Source organism: Pholcus phalangioides, unplaced genomic scaffold (genome assembly GCF_987345545.1).
Source record: "Pholcus phalangioides strain wild (caught in Gottingen) unplaced genomic scaffold, Ppha-v1.0 ptg000008l_1, whole genome shotgun sequence".
Taxonomy (NCBI): Eukaryota; Metazoa; Arthropoda; class Arachnida; order Araneae; family Pholcidae; genus Pholcus; species Pholcus phalangioides.
The window spans coordinates 22,982,667-22,999,048 of NW_028301601.1; the positions used below are offsets into that span (position 1 = coordinate 22,982,667).

At 34.0% G+C, this 16,382-nt stretch overlaps 1 protein-coding gene across 1 annotated transcript; it reads left to right on the plus strand.

Moving 5' to 3' along the window:
• The first annotated feature begins 585 nt into the window (after nucleotides 1-585).
• LOC149084024 (adapter molecule Crk-like) lies at nucleotides 586-14,169 on the plus strand. The gene is made up of 8 exons (XM_089234369.1): nucleotides 586-892; nucleotides 2,387-2,509; nucleotides 3,465-3,618; nucleotides 3,755-3,805; nucleotides 7,386-7,517; nucleotides 8,151-8,312; nucleotides 9,107-9,184; nucleotides 11,806-14,169. Exons 1-8 carry the CDS (start codon nucleotides 858-860, stop codon nucleotides 11,938-11,940), a joined length of 870 nt encoding a protein of 289 aa, XP_089090495.1. The 5' UTR covers nucleotides 586-857; the 3' UTR covers nucleotides 11,941-14,169.
• The last annotated feature ends 2,213 nt before the right edge of the window (nucleotides 14,170-16,382 follow it).

Here is a 16,382-nt window from a genome sequence, read left to right on the forward strand (position 1 = left end):
GTGTTAGGAGTAGCCGGATACATGCACGGACCGATATTAATAAATTATTTCAAATAAATACCCTGAAAAAGCAAAAATTTGAAATTTTTAATATTTTTAAAATTAAATAGTTCAAGTGATTGAGAAAAGTTTCTTAAAAATTAGAAAAATTCCGAATTGCACTTAATCTTTGATCAAAACTTTATGACCATATGATACATATTTCCCGGGACATAATGTATTTTCTAACTGAATTAAAAAGTATACCAGGACAACAAAAATGACAAATAACATAAAAAATGACAGACATGTTCATACAAGTTATAAGAAGTTTTTCAAAGATAAAAAATTTGTTCGAAATTCGAGAAAAAAGGGACATTTTTCTAAAAAATGTTGAATTTCTTGAAAGAAACTGAAATTTCTCTTAGCTTCCAATGTTCTAAACCCATTGTGATTGTATTATGGAAATTTTCCTCCTTATTAACTAAATAAATTCGAATATGAAATCTTTCATTAAATTCTTGATGAAGACTTCACAGGTGATATGGTCAGAGTGTCACTTCTTGGGTATTTAAACTTAATATTAAAGAGCTGGGGTTTTCGGGCGTGGCAACTCCTTTATCACGTTGTGTCTGTCTCTCTGCTGAGCGGCTGGTTTTTTTTTAATTTCACAATTTTGTGAATGATATCGCATAGTGTTTATTTACAGATTATAAACAAAATTGAAGCACTTTCGTGCTAGTTAGTTTCGAATTAATTCCCCACTTTTATCCGGTGGATTTCTTCGTGGAGGAAAAAGTTTCTTTGATTTAATGTGAATTTTAAGAAATGTAACAACATTAATCACTCATTAAAATAAGCTTATTTATCATTAAAATATGGCTGCTAATTTTGATCCCTATGATAAAAACAGGTATAGTGGTTGCTCTTTTATTAATTTTAATATATACTGTATCATTGTGATGTTGCGATTGCTATTATCAAATTGCAATCTTCACTACTTTTAATATTGTATCTACATATGCATTAAATTCGCATATAATCCCCTTCTCATCGTTATCTATCGGAGTTATTTCATGTTTGTCACAATCATGTACATTTCTTCCATGTTTTTCACCCCTTTCACCAATTGATATGTTTAATTGATTCAAGTATGAGAAGTTATAGGTTTGTTAAACAGGTTACGTGAAAGATATGTAATGAACACAACATCCTTTGATGTGGTGGTTGCCAAACTTTCAAGCTGGAAATAGGCTACTTCTCCAGAATGTGTAGAAGGCATGTATATCCACGGATACGCATAACACGCGTTGTGTTCCTAGAATGTATACCTTGAAATGTATAGAAGGCTACTAGCTTGCCACTAAACATGCATAGGAGATATACCACCTGAAAGTTATGGAAATGTGTGTACCCCTTGGAAGAAGGGGGGGGGGCGTGATCACCCCAAGTGATGCATAGGAGGTTTTCATGTTCTCAGAGATGCATAGAATGTTTGCATGTCCTCAGAGATGCATAGAAGGTTTGTCTATTCCCACTAATGTATAGGAGCATAGAAATAATCTTGTTTTGCTGACGCTGCTCTCCTCCCATCATGCAGACCTTCAACATGGTAGCACTCACATTAACACAAAACTTCTGGAATCCACCAATTTTATTTCTGATATGGGAGATAGATGGCAGCACTTCTCTGACACAAAACGGGCATTAACTTGAACATCATAAGTGCTTTAGGGCCACACATAATACACAAACTTTTCTGGAGTGCACCAGTTTGTTAGAAATTCTTCAAGGAATTGTTTGTAAACAAGGCAAAGATAGATTTGAGTGTCTAGAGAAAAGGGCACGATGATGATGATGATGCGGTCACTATTCAACAGCCTATGTCTACACATATAAGGTTATATATTGGATGATATGTACTCATCTTTGATGTTGGGAGAGGGGGAAAGGAGTCCTTCCCATGCATGTATGTATGGTGGAGTAGTTTCTGTCCTCCATAGCACAGGTTAACACTTATGGGCTTGGTTGCTAATCTTTCTGCAGGTAACAGCTCTCAAGTGTTAGTGGTCCTCAAATGTTTGCCATCAATGTATGACACAGACATTCTTCTCTGTCCATATTTCCATATTTTAGGGATGATTTTTCTGCATTGACGAGTGTAATTTGCAATGCAGGCATTGACTTTCTGGGAATATGAATTTTGTATAGAGCAGAGTTTGACAAATTGAAAGAAAAAAAATTAGTTGGCATCCAAATTTCCTAGGAGTCAATTTTGGAAATTTCATAGTGTTCAAGAATATTTTTGATTAATTGAAAATAGGATTTGTTTTATAACTGAACATGCTTGAAAATATATTACTGAAGAAATGATTGGCACATTAATTTTTTTTCTTCAAATTTCTAGTTGGTACTTTGGTCCTATGTCCAGGCCAGAAGCAACTGAGCTGCTGACGAATGAGCGTGAGACAGGAACATTTCTTGTGAGGAACAGCTCTTCGAGTCAAGGCGATCTTGTACTTTGTGTTAGGTGAGTATTGACTTGAATTAGTTTCAGTTTAAACCATTCAGACCAGAGGCATAAACAGGGCAGCCCGTTCCCCCCCCCCCCCCAAGCTGACCAAAAAATTAGAAAAACAATGTTTCTGGGGGGGGGGGGAGAGAGTGAAATATTGAAAGAAAACATATTTTATATGCTATATTAATTAATTTCTGTTAATTTAAATGTTTTCGAAGGGTGGTAACTCAAAATTTCTTGGGACGAAAATTTTTGTATCCCCTACCATAGGTTGATTCTGTGTATGCCCCTGATTGAGATAATGCAGCTATATTGAACAAACAAAAGATAATGAAGTGATTTCATTAAAAACCCCTCACAATTGACAAAATTGAGTTGGTCTCAAGAAATTTTAGCCGGAAAAATATGAAGAGAATAATGGGTTTTAGGGCGTGGTAGCCCAGGTCAATAAGATGCTCACCTAAAATACCAAAGGATGTTTAGAGGTGTCGTGAGTTCGATACCCGGTTTGTCTTTGTCAGAAACATTTCCTGACATGGGTACAATAAAAATGACGACCTGACTGCGCAGGGAGTCCCTCATCGAGGGGTTAGCGCACCAACCCCTCGACGAGTATAAAAAACAAGCCTGCTGTTCAGAATCTCCAATAAATTGTAGGTCCTTGTCTAATTAGTCCTTGCATGCAGAAAATGACCGTGGTGTGACAAAAATGATCGAAAATGAATAAAGGGTTTGTGATTGTTTTTCATTTTATGAAAAATACGTATTTATTGTGAAAATATATTTTAAGTCTCAGAACCAATTTAAAGCTCTCAAATGATTTGACAACAGCTTTATCAAGTTTTTGTTTATGTGGAATATGATGTTATAAGTATGAATGAATGTTGTTAGATATTATTATTGAATGTATGCTTGTCCAAGTAATTTGACATGATGATTTCAGAAAAATGCTATTTCATTTCTTCAGGGAGAATAATAAGGTTAGCCACTATATCATCAATTGTATCCAGCAAGGCGACCAGGCTAGATTTCGAATGGGCGATCAAATGTTTCCTGACATACCATCGCTGCTAAATTTCTATAAATTACATTACCTTGATACCACTCCATTAATAAGGCCAGTAAGTTCACTTGTGATCAAATTTTTTTTTTCCAACCTTCCTCTCACCTCATGCTCTTAATTTTTCTTTTCTTATGTTAAGAACCGTTTGTGTCAAAATGTTTGCTCTTGGTAACATTTTTTTGTTTTCATTGCAGGCTACAAAAAAAGTTGAAATTGTCAGAGCAAAATATGATTTTCAAGGAAGTGTGAGTAAATTATTGAACATTGCTTAAATTCAAACTGCATTTTCAGTCATTATTTACATCAGGACATGACATATGTCGGCAGGCGGGGGGGGGGGGGGTTGCAGGCTACCATCTCTCAATGCTTATAAAGAATAATTCATGAGACACAGATAGTCTGTGCTGTTGAAAGAGAGAAAGGGAAATTTTGGTACCAGCTTGGTGCTTGAACAAACGTCCTTTCCGCTCCGTGGAGGAGTGGGGAGAACTACTCATTGAGATTTGGATTACAGTATTTTACACTCCCAGTGGCACTGCGCATGTGAAAAAATTATTTTTTATATTTTTTAAAAATAATCGCAGTACAATCACAAAACACAAAAACATGAAACACTTCTATTTTATTATAAGAACAGTAAGTTTTCTTGCGAAATGAATGGGCGAATGATGTTTTTGCCCACTAAATAAGGAATTCATTCAGCATTTTATAATCTATTGAACTCAATCTTAAATTCACATTTTAAAATGTACAGGTGAAAAGTTGTAAAACCACTGCAGATAGTTGTGTGGAACATAGGTGTTATGTCGGAAGGAAAATATGAATGAGAAGGACCTAAATTTATTCTTGAAACTGTTCACCTCGATCAATTAGGCAATAACATTGCTTTCCCAGAAAACTGAAAAATTTTAACTGCTAAAAATTATATGTATATGGGGATAAAAAGCCATGGGATAATCTATATATATAAAATTGATTTTCTGTGTGTGAGTGTGTATGTTCTCTATACAAATCTACAATTTTAGATCGATCGTCGCCAAATTTTGCATATATACCAAATGGGACCCGACTTGAACGATAGGCTACTTTAAAATTTCGTCAGACCAGGGCAAATGCCCCAAATGGGCAAAAAACTGTCCGGCAACAATGGTTTTTGGGCCTCAACAATCACTTTCCGAACGTTTACTTTGGTTACCGTGGTTCCCTAGCAATGCGTTTCAGACGTGTATATGCCTTTACAACGGTTTGTCACTTCTTTAATCCTGTTAGTATATGTATGATAGTTTATGCCTTTATAATGGTTTGCCACATTTTCAATATACTCTCAGTAATGAGGCTTTTTGAATAGACGTCATAATAATCATCAGCATCGCTTTGAGAGTCAGGAAAAGGGTGATCCTCATAGAAATCAGTGCTAAAATTGTCGATTTTACTGTAGAAATGCGGAAATTAGTGGGATTTTCCGCCCCATCAATGATTTTAAAAGTTGTATTGAATTCTCGATTTTTGAAATATTCAGTTCGCTTAGAGATATACGAAGCCCAGGAGATTAAATATGAAGTAATTAGCCAAACCTATACTTTTGAGTTGGATATTCGAGCAATATCATTGATTTCATTTATATCTTCTCAAGTATGAAAATTAATGTCTCCATATTGTCTCTTTTGATATTTATTTGCATAAATTCACGTGGGTTAGGATATTTTAAAATTAGTTATGAGCCCGTGAAAAGTTCATCGAAAAAATTTCACAGCTTTAACTAAGGATTTTTGGAAGCTGGAACAGACAGATGGATAACTTGAAGTTCGGGGGGGGGGGGGGATCGAAATACCTAGCGCCCCTTAAAAAAAGAAAAATATACATTCATTTCTGTGTAAATCTAGATTTGTTTATTTCATGAATCGCGCAGGTCGCCATATTGGTTAACTTGGACACGGTTTGTATGTCCCTCAAGAAAAATAGAGGGAGATATCACGTGATCCAAAAAAGCCTCATTGAAGAAAACCCGGGCAGCGCCGGGTATTATAGCTAGTAACATATAATTCCTGTTATTCCCAGCTTTTACAGGAAAAGATACATTTATGTAAATTCGCTGAATGATCAGGTTGAATTACCATTATGAATTATTAAATTTTTGCTTAAATATGTGTATTTAACTATACAGAATTTACTCAAAAATACCCCCCCCCCCCCCCCCGCTCTCATTACAAGCATAAACCTCTGATAATCTGCTCAAGTACAGTACCAAAAATAATAATAAAAAACAAGGAGAGAGTGATGAAAGCGCCACCAAAAAGAAAAATATGTCTTAAATATATGCCGATGATTGGTCAAATGGAAGGAAAGATATTTTTCCCCCTATATTTTTCTCCTTGATGCCATGTGGTCTCGAGCATAATTCTCAAAGATCGGCATAGGGTTCTTTTTTATGGAATAGTCATTGAGAATTGATCCTTGTCTCTTGGATTATTCTTCATAAGCATTAGAAGATGGTAGACACCCAGGTTGCCATGGCGACTAAAGAATCGGTGTTGCACATTTTTTTAAAGGTTTTGGTGCTTTGAATGTTTTGATAAAATTTCTGTGTCGAAAGGAAAAAAGTGATTGTTTTTAGATACAAGAAAGAACATTCAGGAATGTAAGCAGACAATAAAGTCTGAAAATTTCATTTCCATACCACTAGCAAAGTTGTCCCCTTTTATTCTAGTTGCTTCTCCAGCTTCTGATTTTAGCCTCTCAAAAATCAGCTTAGCTTGGCTACATATAGTATTTTGATTGACAGGACAATTATTTACTTTCACATGATTGCATATCATTTCGATCCTAGTCTTCATCTCAGAAATAATCCTGTGATGATAAAAAATTATGCTTGAATTCAATGACCGGGCATTTTTAAAAGAAAATTGAGTAAACTCGAATTTGCAGAAATCAGAGTAGCCTATCCTGGGATCCAGCTGTAATTCGCATCCATTTTCCACATCCTTCACAAAATTCCAGATCTGAAATACAGACTCTTCACAAAATTTAAATTGAAGAAAAAAATTTAATATTTCTTTTCTGTTGTGAAAAATTAATTAGATTGTTTTAGCTTTCCACAAGATTATGTATTTTCCTCAAAATTAACGACAATGTTCACACAAAAACAGTACCAAATGAAAAAATTTTTTGGATAGAAACCAATGTCCGAAAATCACTACTTTATTCTCGATGGTGCCTGAATGAATGAATGCCAGGGGCTCTGCCACCGGACTTAACCCATTGCAGAGATTTCTTCCAGCCCAGCTTCATGGCAGAGTCTGGGACAAAGTGAGTGCACCTAACAGTCTGAGTGTGTAGCTAGTGTTGTGTTTGATATTTCAGCGCTGCCATCTATACTTCAAATTATGAGTGAAGTGTAATGATTGGATATTTGTAACGTTGTAGGCCTGTTGTTCTCTGTGGCGAGACTTTTTAACGGGGAGATTGGCTCGCATTCGCGCCTTGAAGTTGGAAACCACAGAAAACCAACTTCAGCTGACCACCACTGTGGCGCCGGTGAGGTTCGAACCCGGATCCTCGCCATAAGAGTCCGTCACTATGACCACTCGACCACCACAGCGGATCTCGATGGTGCCACTAACCTAAAAAAAACATTGGGAATTTGATTATGTCTGGAAAAGATATGGCGCTCTTATCACATAAAATTTGCCTTAATGTTAAGAAAAATTTTCATAAATACCTTCATAGATCATGATGAATTTTAATTGAAATTTCAGATCTAATGTAAGAAAAAACTGAATTAAACTGAATTTTTTCCTCTCCCTTCTCTTCTGCATCGTTGCTTAGGGTGATGCTGATGATTTACCTTTCAAGAAGGGAGAAATATTGACTATAGTGTCAAAAGATGAAGAGCAGTGGTGGACGGCAAAAAACAGCCTAGGTCAAATAGGTTCGATTCCTGTGCCATACATAGAAAAAGTAAATATCTATTTTCAATTTATATATATATGTATATATTTTTTTTGAATTTCCCAGTTTTAAAAAACAGTCTAGGAAGTTTCATCCAGTGTGTATATGATCAAACATGTTTATACTTGGAAGTAGAATTTGTATAATCAAGCAAATTTTCCATAGAGTATAAGTATGAAATCTTTAACCCTTTCACTTTCATGGGGCGTATATGGTCTCCCTCATGCTAGAAGCATGAATGTGCAAATTTTCACTTTTTTTTTATGAGCTGGTTAGATACCTTAGGCTATTTTGCTACCTAAGTTTTGCGTGAAACACAAATGTGTATCCCTATCGTAACACGTGTTACACAACATTCAAGGAAGATAACTTCCATAGAGTAACATGGGTGAACACTCAAATGTATTTCCACATTTTGTTTTTCAAGGATATTGCACATTTGTTCTAGCATGAAGGGGGATGAAATGTCTCATACAGATTTCAAAATTGTTATGAAACGTTAAAGAGTAAATTTGATCTGAGACCAATATGCTTTCTTGAATTGTCTCACCATGTTTCACTTTATTCAATTGGATAAAATGAAGTTGTCTTTGAAGTTTTGAAAAATATTCTGATTGTAAAACATTTTTTTTAACTTTACAGATTGATGAAAGTGCCCTGTGTCAAATGCAGCATCTTCATCAACAACAAGAACAGCAGCAACAGCAACAACAGCAGCAAAATTCAACTCAGACTGGTCCAGGGCCAACACCAAATGCTAAACTCCCAACTGATAGGATCTCATATAAAACTCCTAATAGTCAGGTGATATACTTTTTCTAACATTTCTTAAAGTGAATGTCCTTTCAAAAGCACTATTTAGGGCTTCATTGAGTTTCTATGTTAATTTATTAGAATTTTATTTTTTGAAAAATCGAAAAAAAATTTTCTTGAAATTTTAAACCACTACATCAAAGGATTGTCAGGGTACCCTTTTGAAAATTTATATGCAGAGATAACTCCACTAATGTTAGTGGAGTTATCTCTGCATGAGATAATGTGAATGAGATAATGTGAATGAGATAATGTGAATGAGATAATGTGAATGAGATAATGTGAATGAGATAATGTGAATGAGATAATGTGAATGAGATAATGTGAATGAGATAATATGAATGAGAATAATCTGCAGTCAGATTATTCTAACCCCTTTTCAAAATATATGATTTATAAGCTTTCTGCTTGTTGGGGGGGGGGGGAATGCGTCTGTCTTGTGTTGCTACTTTTCTGGCGATGGCCTATCAGTTAGAAATTCCTTGGAATATGGACTTGGCCCATCATTCGATTAGCCAGCTCTGTCATGTGAAAATCTAGCAACTCTGTGTTGTTTTCGAGTTTTATGATCTAAAAAACTCCCAATTAGAATATTTGATGAGCAGTTTTCCTAAGGTCATTATCTTATTTAATAGACATAACCTGTTTAGATTAATGGTGAATTTTTTTCTTTTGAATTATGTGAAATAATTTTTTAATACTCTGCACTGCTACTATGCACATGACAGTAAATTTTTTCTATTTCTGGCGTGTTGTGTTAAAAAATTGTGTTTATATCTTCTCAGAGGAAGCTGCCAGCAATGGCCCGAGTAATTCAAGCTAGAGTCCCAAATGCTTATGATAAAACAGCATTGAAGCTAGAAGTAAGTTTTGTCAATTGATACTAATATTTTTCGTGCAGTAAAATAATCCATGTCTGTTTATTAACTATTAGCAATTGTCATTAGCTTTAGCATTTTGACTTACAGTAGAGTCTTAATTCAAGGTGGATGGAACTGAGGTCAACTCAGATTATGCAAAAAACAATAAAAAATGCTTTAAATGTTGGTTTTACTTAAAAAAAAAAAAGCAAAAAGCAGTAGTAGTATACCTACCAGGGGTGCCACTGATGCGCTATAGCAAGTCAAATTCCTGGAATTTCGGAAAATGACACATGAAAATTTGGTTCATGTGTACCATGGGATGTGTTTTTTCTTAGTTCCATGGAGGAGAAAAAAGTGTGGAGAGAAAAACCTTCCCACCGTGTATCATTATCGCGCCACCTTGTTTTATTACTTTGAAGTACAAATGAAGCATTTTACTGTACTATACTGATATATAATCCGTGGGGGTTGTTGAAGAATAAGATGACAAGATATCTAATTGCATCCCTGAATAAGATGCCTTATACAAAATTTTCTAATTTCAGAGAGTCCCCCCCGTGGGTTACCTACCCGAAATCATGGTACATTTGCGACTATCTACCTACCAGCATTTAAAGACAAGGTCTATATGGATTAAATTCACTTTGTTCCTACAAGATTGCAAAGGCACATTTTTTAAAATATCAAAGGATTGGAACGTCCGTTCAAATTGTAAAAAAATTTTCAGAGGCCGTTGGGGATTTTTCCCCCTGCATCTCAAAAAATTCTGTCTTGAATATCCAGTTTTGTCATCTAGTAGCTATGCGGTCATCACCATTTCGGATCACGAAAATCAGGGTGTGTATGCAGAATCAGCCTTTGAAGGTGCATAAGGATTTCTGTCACAGAAATTTTGTCACTAAAACTCAAAAAAAAAAAAAAATTAGATTAACATATAGTATAAAAATGTATTTTGTTTTCAATATTGTAATTTTCTACAAAAAAATTTTAAAATATTTTTAAATTTTTGATCTTGTTTGGGAAGGCATGGGCCCCCCATGCTTTACTTGGATTCTGCCTTTAGCGAAAATCCGGGTTTGGAGCCTTTGATTACGCAGTAGTAATCAGCTAAATACAATTTCCTAAGGTTTTTCTTTCCCTTTGAGTTAGCTATCTCTTTGAAAAAGAGCTTTTTTACTACGGTGATCACACAGACCTACAACACAAATATGCATACATTAAAATTTCAAATCCACACATTAGCAATTTGGAGGATAGATAGCACCACTTACTGAATACAAAACCATGTCAAACGCTGAACGCACAAACAAGCACACTCTTTAGTTTCATCAACATTATTAGGCCCAGTGATAAAAAAGGTAGCTACCCACATTCCCAAATTCACAAAATAATTGCCAAGAAAGAAACACATCATGACTTTTATTTACTCTTTTAAACATAACTAACTTGTTGAATCAAGAGACTTTCTGGATATTATGCTTCTGGATGTTATTAACTTTGGAAAAAAACTTCAAAACTTTTCTTTCTGAAGTTCACCTCAGCGTAATAATCAGAAAACCTTTTGATTTAATGTGTTGTGGGCCAAAAAAAAATCTATCTATTACTGACTTGCCAAATCTATTGCCATTCAACGTGAGAAAAAAATGTATAAATGTATTCCGACAAGATTTAACAACAGTATTGTTTTCCTTTATCAAATTATGGTGCATTAAAAAATACAGTGCACCTTAAAAGTTTAGACACTGGTTAAGATCATGCAGTATCTGAAAACTATTAATTGAAAAATTACAAATTAATTACCATTTACAAGGGTGAATATGAACTTTATTTTCATAGTAATAAAGTTAGACTATATGCTATATGCTTTATGGACAACATAATGACAAAAACAAAAATAGCATATAAACAATCGCCGCAAAAGTTTAGACAATGTCAAATTTTCAGCAAAATAATAATTTAATATCTGGTTGGACGTCCCTTTTCTTTAGTAAGTTCGTTAATGGAGGTTTCCATTGAAGAAATTAAGTCGTGCATTATTTGCGCCTCAAAATTATGCTGATGGAAGTTCTAAGACTTTTTTACAGACAAATACTATCGATTATTTTCATAAACCTCTCAATAAAATATGCCCCAAAGATTGTAAACAGGTTTGAGATCTGGCTCACATGCTGCTCAGTTAAGAACTTCAATCTTTTGTGCATTTAAACTAGACTTTTGCATGAACTGCTGGATGCATGATCTGCCTACGACCTACCTGAATTATCTTGCTGAAACTCCCACAAGAGTCCAGCTAGAGGCTCGTAGTGTTGTTCTGTATGTGATGATGAGCACCTTGGCAACCTTTAAGAGAGGCTATTGATACCTCCTCCTCTTAACCAGATTATGGCCCGCCGGTCTGTCTCAATGAAGAGATTTTAGCAGTTCATCAATGAAGGTCTAGGCTGTGCTGGAAGCTGTGCCCATTATTCAATAATTCAGTTCTTTTTTTTATTTAAGAGCAAATTTTATAAGTGTCTAAACTTTTGCGTTGCACTGCATGTTTCAATGTAGAAGAGAAATAACGTTGATGTAAGTAGTCTTTTTGCATATAATGCTCCTAATATTAATGTTTTGTTTTGTAGGTTGGCGATGTTATAAAGGTAACAAAAATAAATATCAATGGCCAGTGGGAAGGTGAGCTCAAAGGAAAAGTTGGACACTTCCCATTCACTCATGTTGAGTTCATTGAGACAGCTGGGCAGGAGGAAGAATCTTAACATCTGTGCAGCTGCTCTAAAAATAATCTCATGGTACTACCACCATTTGGCACATTATGTACTCGTTTTGTTCCAGTATTATTATTTCGGTTTTTTTTCCTGCTATATTTTTCAATCTGGATGTTTGTACTGTGATTTGCATCAGTGAGTGTAACAAGCTTAGGACTTTTTTTCCCCTCCCATTTTTCTGAGATGCTACTGGACTGCTCGTCAATGCTTATTCACGAAACCTTATACATTCTTTACTAGAATTATGTGAGAAACATCTATTTTTCTCAGCTTGTTCATCGAAGCCTTCAGTAATTCTCCACATGATCAAAATGGCTAAGAAACCCAACTGATAGGATTTCAATTATGCTTAGATAAGAAAATAAGTTTTGCTGTGCTTCAGTGACAATAATAAAATTTAGATTATCTTGCATTATTTAATTTCTTATATCCTTGCTCGTTTTTACGAACTCAAATGGACTTAAACCATTAGTTTGTAAAAAGGAAAGACATTCAAAATGAAATGGCATATTGTTTGGGACCAGAGGATCAGTTTGTGAAAAATGTGTCAAGTCATAAATTGGAGACTCATAAAATTGAGAAACAACTGCATTCAGATTTACTTATGTCTATAGCAAATATGTTACACATCGATTAGTTTAGATTTTTAAGGTTTTACTTGAGTTGTTCAAAATAATTTTTCATGTACAGTTACTGAATAGAATGAGGAATATCTGAGAATCATTGCACAATTATTTTTGTATATTTGTTTTAATGAAAATTATAATTAGTTTATTGAAATTTGTTAGAAATTGAGTTTATATAGATTTTTTCTTCCATTATTTATTGTGCCATGTAATTATTTTTTTTTGTTGCATACAATGCAAGTATTATTGAAAATATAATTCACATGTTCTCCAAAGTCCTAATATAGCAGCAACTTCTGAAAGGAGTTGATATTCTATTTCTTTCAAGATGGAGGTGAAGAACTATGAATTTCAATGATTTTTCATCAAGCAATAATTGATGTTTATTCCTATCTGAATGCCATTTGAAACATAGAACCAATATTTTTGTGGCATATTTTTATGAAATAATTGAAAAGTTTTCCAGTGTCATAATGTAACTAGTGGAAATTGTTGATCTCATTTCATGAACTTTCTTATTTCAATCTCTTGACTTAGTTTCAGCGGCTTTAATTTTTTAAAACTTTTTAACTTCCAAAGACAGCCCAGTTAAGGGATTATTTGAAGGTTTTTGTGGAATTCTGGGAAGAAACTGAAAGCTTTTGTCTGGAGGCTAGAATAGGTTAGACAAGTCTGCGTGATCTTATATAGTCAACATTTGGACAAGTCCAACTCATAGTTCTCAATTGCCTGAACATTAAATAAATAAATAAATATCTTGATACTCTTTGTTTGAAAAACCACATGTAGATCTTCAGAAAGACTCTCCTTTACAAAATTTTTGCTTTTACTTCATTGCCATAAGAACAATATTGATTTTTTTTTTTTAGTGCAGCAAGGTAATTTCCCTTTTTTTACTTTGGTCAGTTTGAATATTGATAAGCTTGATATGTGACTCATTTCATACCATACACTGCCCCGACTGTATCAACAATTGTCAATTTTAGCCATTACCCTGGTTGAGGGGCTGGATGGTGTCGGGTGCTTCAATATACATGTATGCAGTACATAACAATAAGACACGTAAAATTAAATTTAGGTATACAGATATAGGCCAAAAAAAATCAAGCTGTCATACAACACTTGGCCAGCTCTCATATATCACCACCAGAAAAACAGATGCCTCATTCATCATGGTTGTATGCTTCATTGGTTCAGTGTTTGGGCTTCATAGCATGATATGTGATTATATTCTTCTGCAAGTACGTGTCTAATTTTATTTCTAAAAAAAACACCACTGAAGATATATGCACAAAGAATGTTCACAGATGAAATGACTTTGAAGACTGATTAACTATTTGTCCAAACCACTTTTCAAATGTTTACCTCCTTTGATCTCCTCGTTGGGGCACATTATCTCAGGTCGATAGTACAACTTGCTTACAGTACTAAAGGATGTTCAGAGGCGTTCGAGTTTAGTACTTATTCAGTTTTTGTCATAATTTCTCCTAGAATCTACACAGTTACAAAACAGACATGCTACTGAAGACAGCTATGAAAAATGCAGGAAGTCTTCTACCCCCCTCACTTAGTGATTAGTGTATCAACTTAGTGGAAAGAAACACAAAAGATAAGAAAAAAAAGGTGGAATTCTGGTATTTGGAATCTGGCATAAACTGTTGCTTCCAGTCTGATTTGCTCTTGTATGCGAAAAATTTTCAGTGGTCTGACAAAAATGATTGAATTATTCTAGTATCTTACCATTTTTTGCCTATATGAAAGAACATTTTTCTGTTCTTTGGTGGTTTGCCTGCTTGGAATTTCGGGATATAATTTTTAAAACTTGCATTTCTCTGTGATCACCATGCCTCATTTAATTTATGTGTAGATTCTCTTTAGTTCATAGATGATGTTACATGAATGAACTATATTAGTTTTCTGTCCAATATTTGATTCAATGCGTATATTGTATTTCTAAAAATGCAAATAGGTTTTTGAAATTCCAAAACAAATTTTTTAAGGTTTTTTTTAGTTTATTGATCTAAATGATTTATGTAGTTGAGCAGATGCATGACATTGTTTTTCATACTTTGTACAATTCCAGCGATAGAAAGTGAGTTTATCTGCAATAAAAAGTAAATTTGCTTTCAAATATTTGGAGTCAATTCTAGTCAACCCCGACTGTCTAAAACAAGATTGTAAAATGAAAATTCAATGTGGCGCACATAGTTCTATTTTTTGGAGTTTGCCAATGCAAAATGTTTTTCCAAATGTATTAAGCTGGTCGATTGCTGATGCAGTAGTACTTCCCATATCAGAATCGAAGGGATCTAAACCTATTTCGATGTGAGTAAATATCTCTATATAGAGCTTTAAAATAAAACTAAAGGGCTTCAAAGCTAATAATCTAAATATTTCAGAAATTTGCTTGCTGTATTTTTAGTTTTCAAAATTAGTTAAAACATTATTAGAGTTAGTTTTTAGTTCATCGCCTTTGTCTAAAAGCTCTCAGCCCACACATATCTTCAACAATTGAGATAGGTTTCTTAGGAAAATCTCTTGAGACAAAAATGTATTGATTTAGTTTTGCTAATGCAAGGAATTTTTTTCTCCTTCAAGATGTAGAGGTTTTATTATTTTTTCTTTAACATTTTTAAGTATCAGAAACTGACATATTTGATTTCAAGATCATTCTGTTTTGAATCATAGCCATATTTTCTGAAGAAATTAGTTTTTATTTACTATTATACATTTAGGGCTTAGCTATGCAAGAGTACAATTAGTCATTTATAATACTTAAATCTAGGGCTTGACAAAACCTAGGTGCCAGTTCCCCCATACCAACTGAAAAATTGGCAATTCCACCTAAACTTTATGTGGGTGATAAGTAAATTGAGACCTGAGGCCAACTTAAAATTGGTCCTTAAGTTCCAGACAAGTCAAAGAAAATATTGTTTCGAACCATTTTTTTTGGAGAAAAAAAAAATGTGATTGCCTTTTTTATAAAATTTTGCTGGTGCCAAATTTTTTTTTCAACTTTGTCAAGTTCTACTTTAAAACGCAAGAACCCATTTAGAGGTTCTTATTTTTTTTTTCTTTTTTCAGCATTATGTGGCTTTCTAATCTTGTCTTTATGTATATAGCTTGCAATGGTTTTGATGATTGGGAGGATGTGTAAATCTCATATATTCACATATTTTTCAGTGCAATAATGTTGCATCGATATCAGCTGTGATGTTTATGTCAAAATTAATATTTGCAGAGATGATGGTAAAGTATTAATTGAGTGTGATACTTAAATATACTGATCGGTATATAGTATATCAAATATGCCTTCAAAATATTGTAGATAATTAAAATATATATATATATATTAAGCCTGAAACATACTTGGAAGATTTTTTTTGTTCTTTCTGTCTCTTTATATAGCCATAGCAATGAAAGCATGGTTAAGTGTTTGCGATAGAAATATAATGTATGTTTCTTGAATTTTGAATACATAGACCGACTCTGAGAGAGGTTTCTATGTTTTCCCTGCCAAAAGAGGAGCTATTTCATTCTGTTAGTTAGATGCTGTGGCCTATTCTTGGTGCTATTTAAATTAGCTATATCATTAGTGGCCTTCAATTATGCCTAAGTTTTATGGGAAAATAAGAATTTTTTGTGTGTTGTTTGTCTCAGTAAAAAAAAAATGGTTTGAATTGATTGTGTGCTTTATAGCATGTAGCTATGCTTGTGAACGTGTCTTTCAGGCAATAACATTTAACATGTATCATGTGAACAGGCATGCATGAAGGTGTGGCATAACCTCTTTAAATGCATGCAGTT

What these genes read in the sequence shown, in the direction of transcription:
- LOC149084024 (XM_089234369.1), top strand. Translation starts at nt 858, where the DNA reads ATGGCTGCTAATTTTGATCCCTATGATAAAAACAG. An exon ending in AATATGATTTTCAAGGAAGT is followed by an intron (nt 3,806 to 7,385) that starts GTGAGTAAATTA and finishes ATCGTTGCTTAG; the next exon opens with GGTGATGCTGATGATTTACC. An exon ending in CTGTGCCATACATAGAAAAA is followed by an intron (nt 7,518 to 8,150) that starts GTAAATATCTAT and finishes TTAACTTTACAG; the next exon opens with ATTGATGAAAGTGCCCTGTG.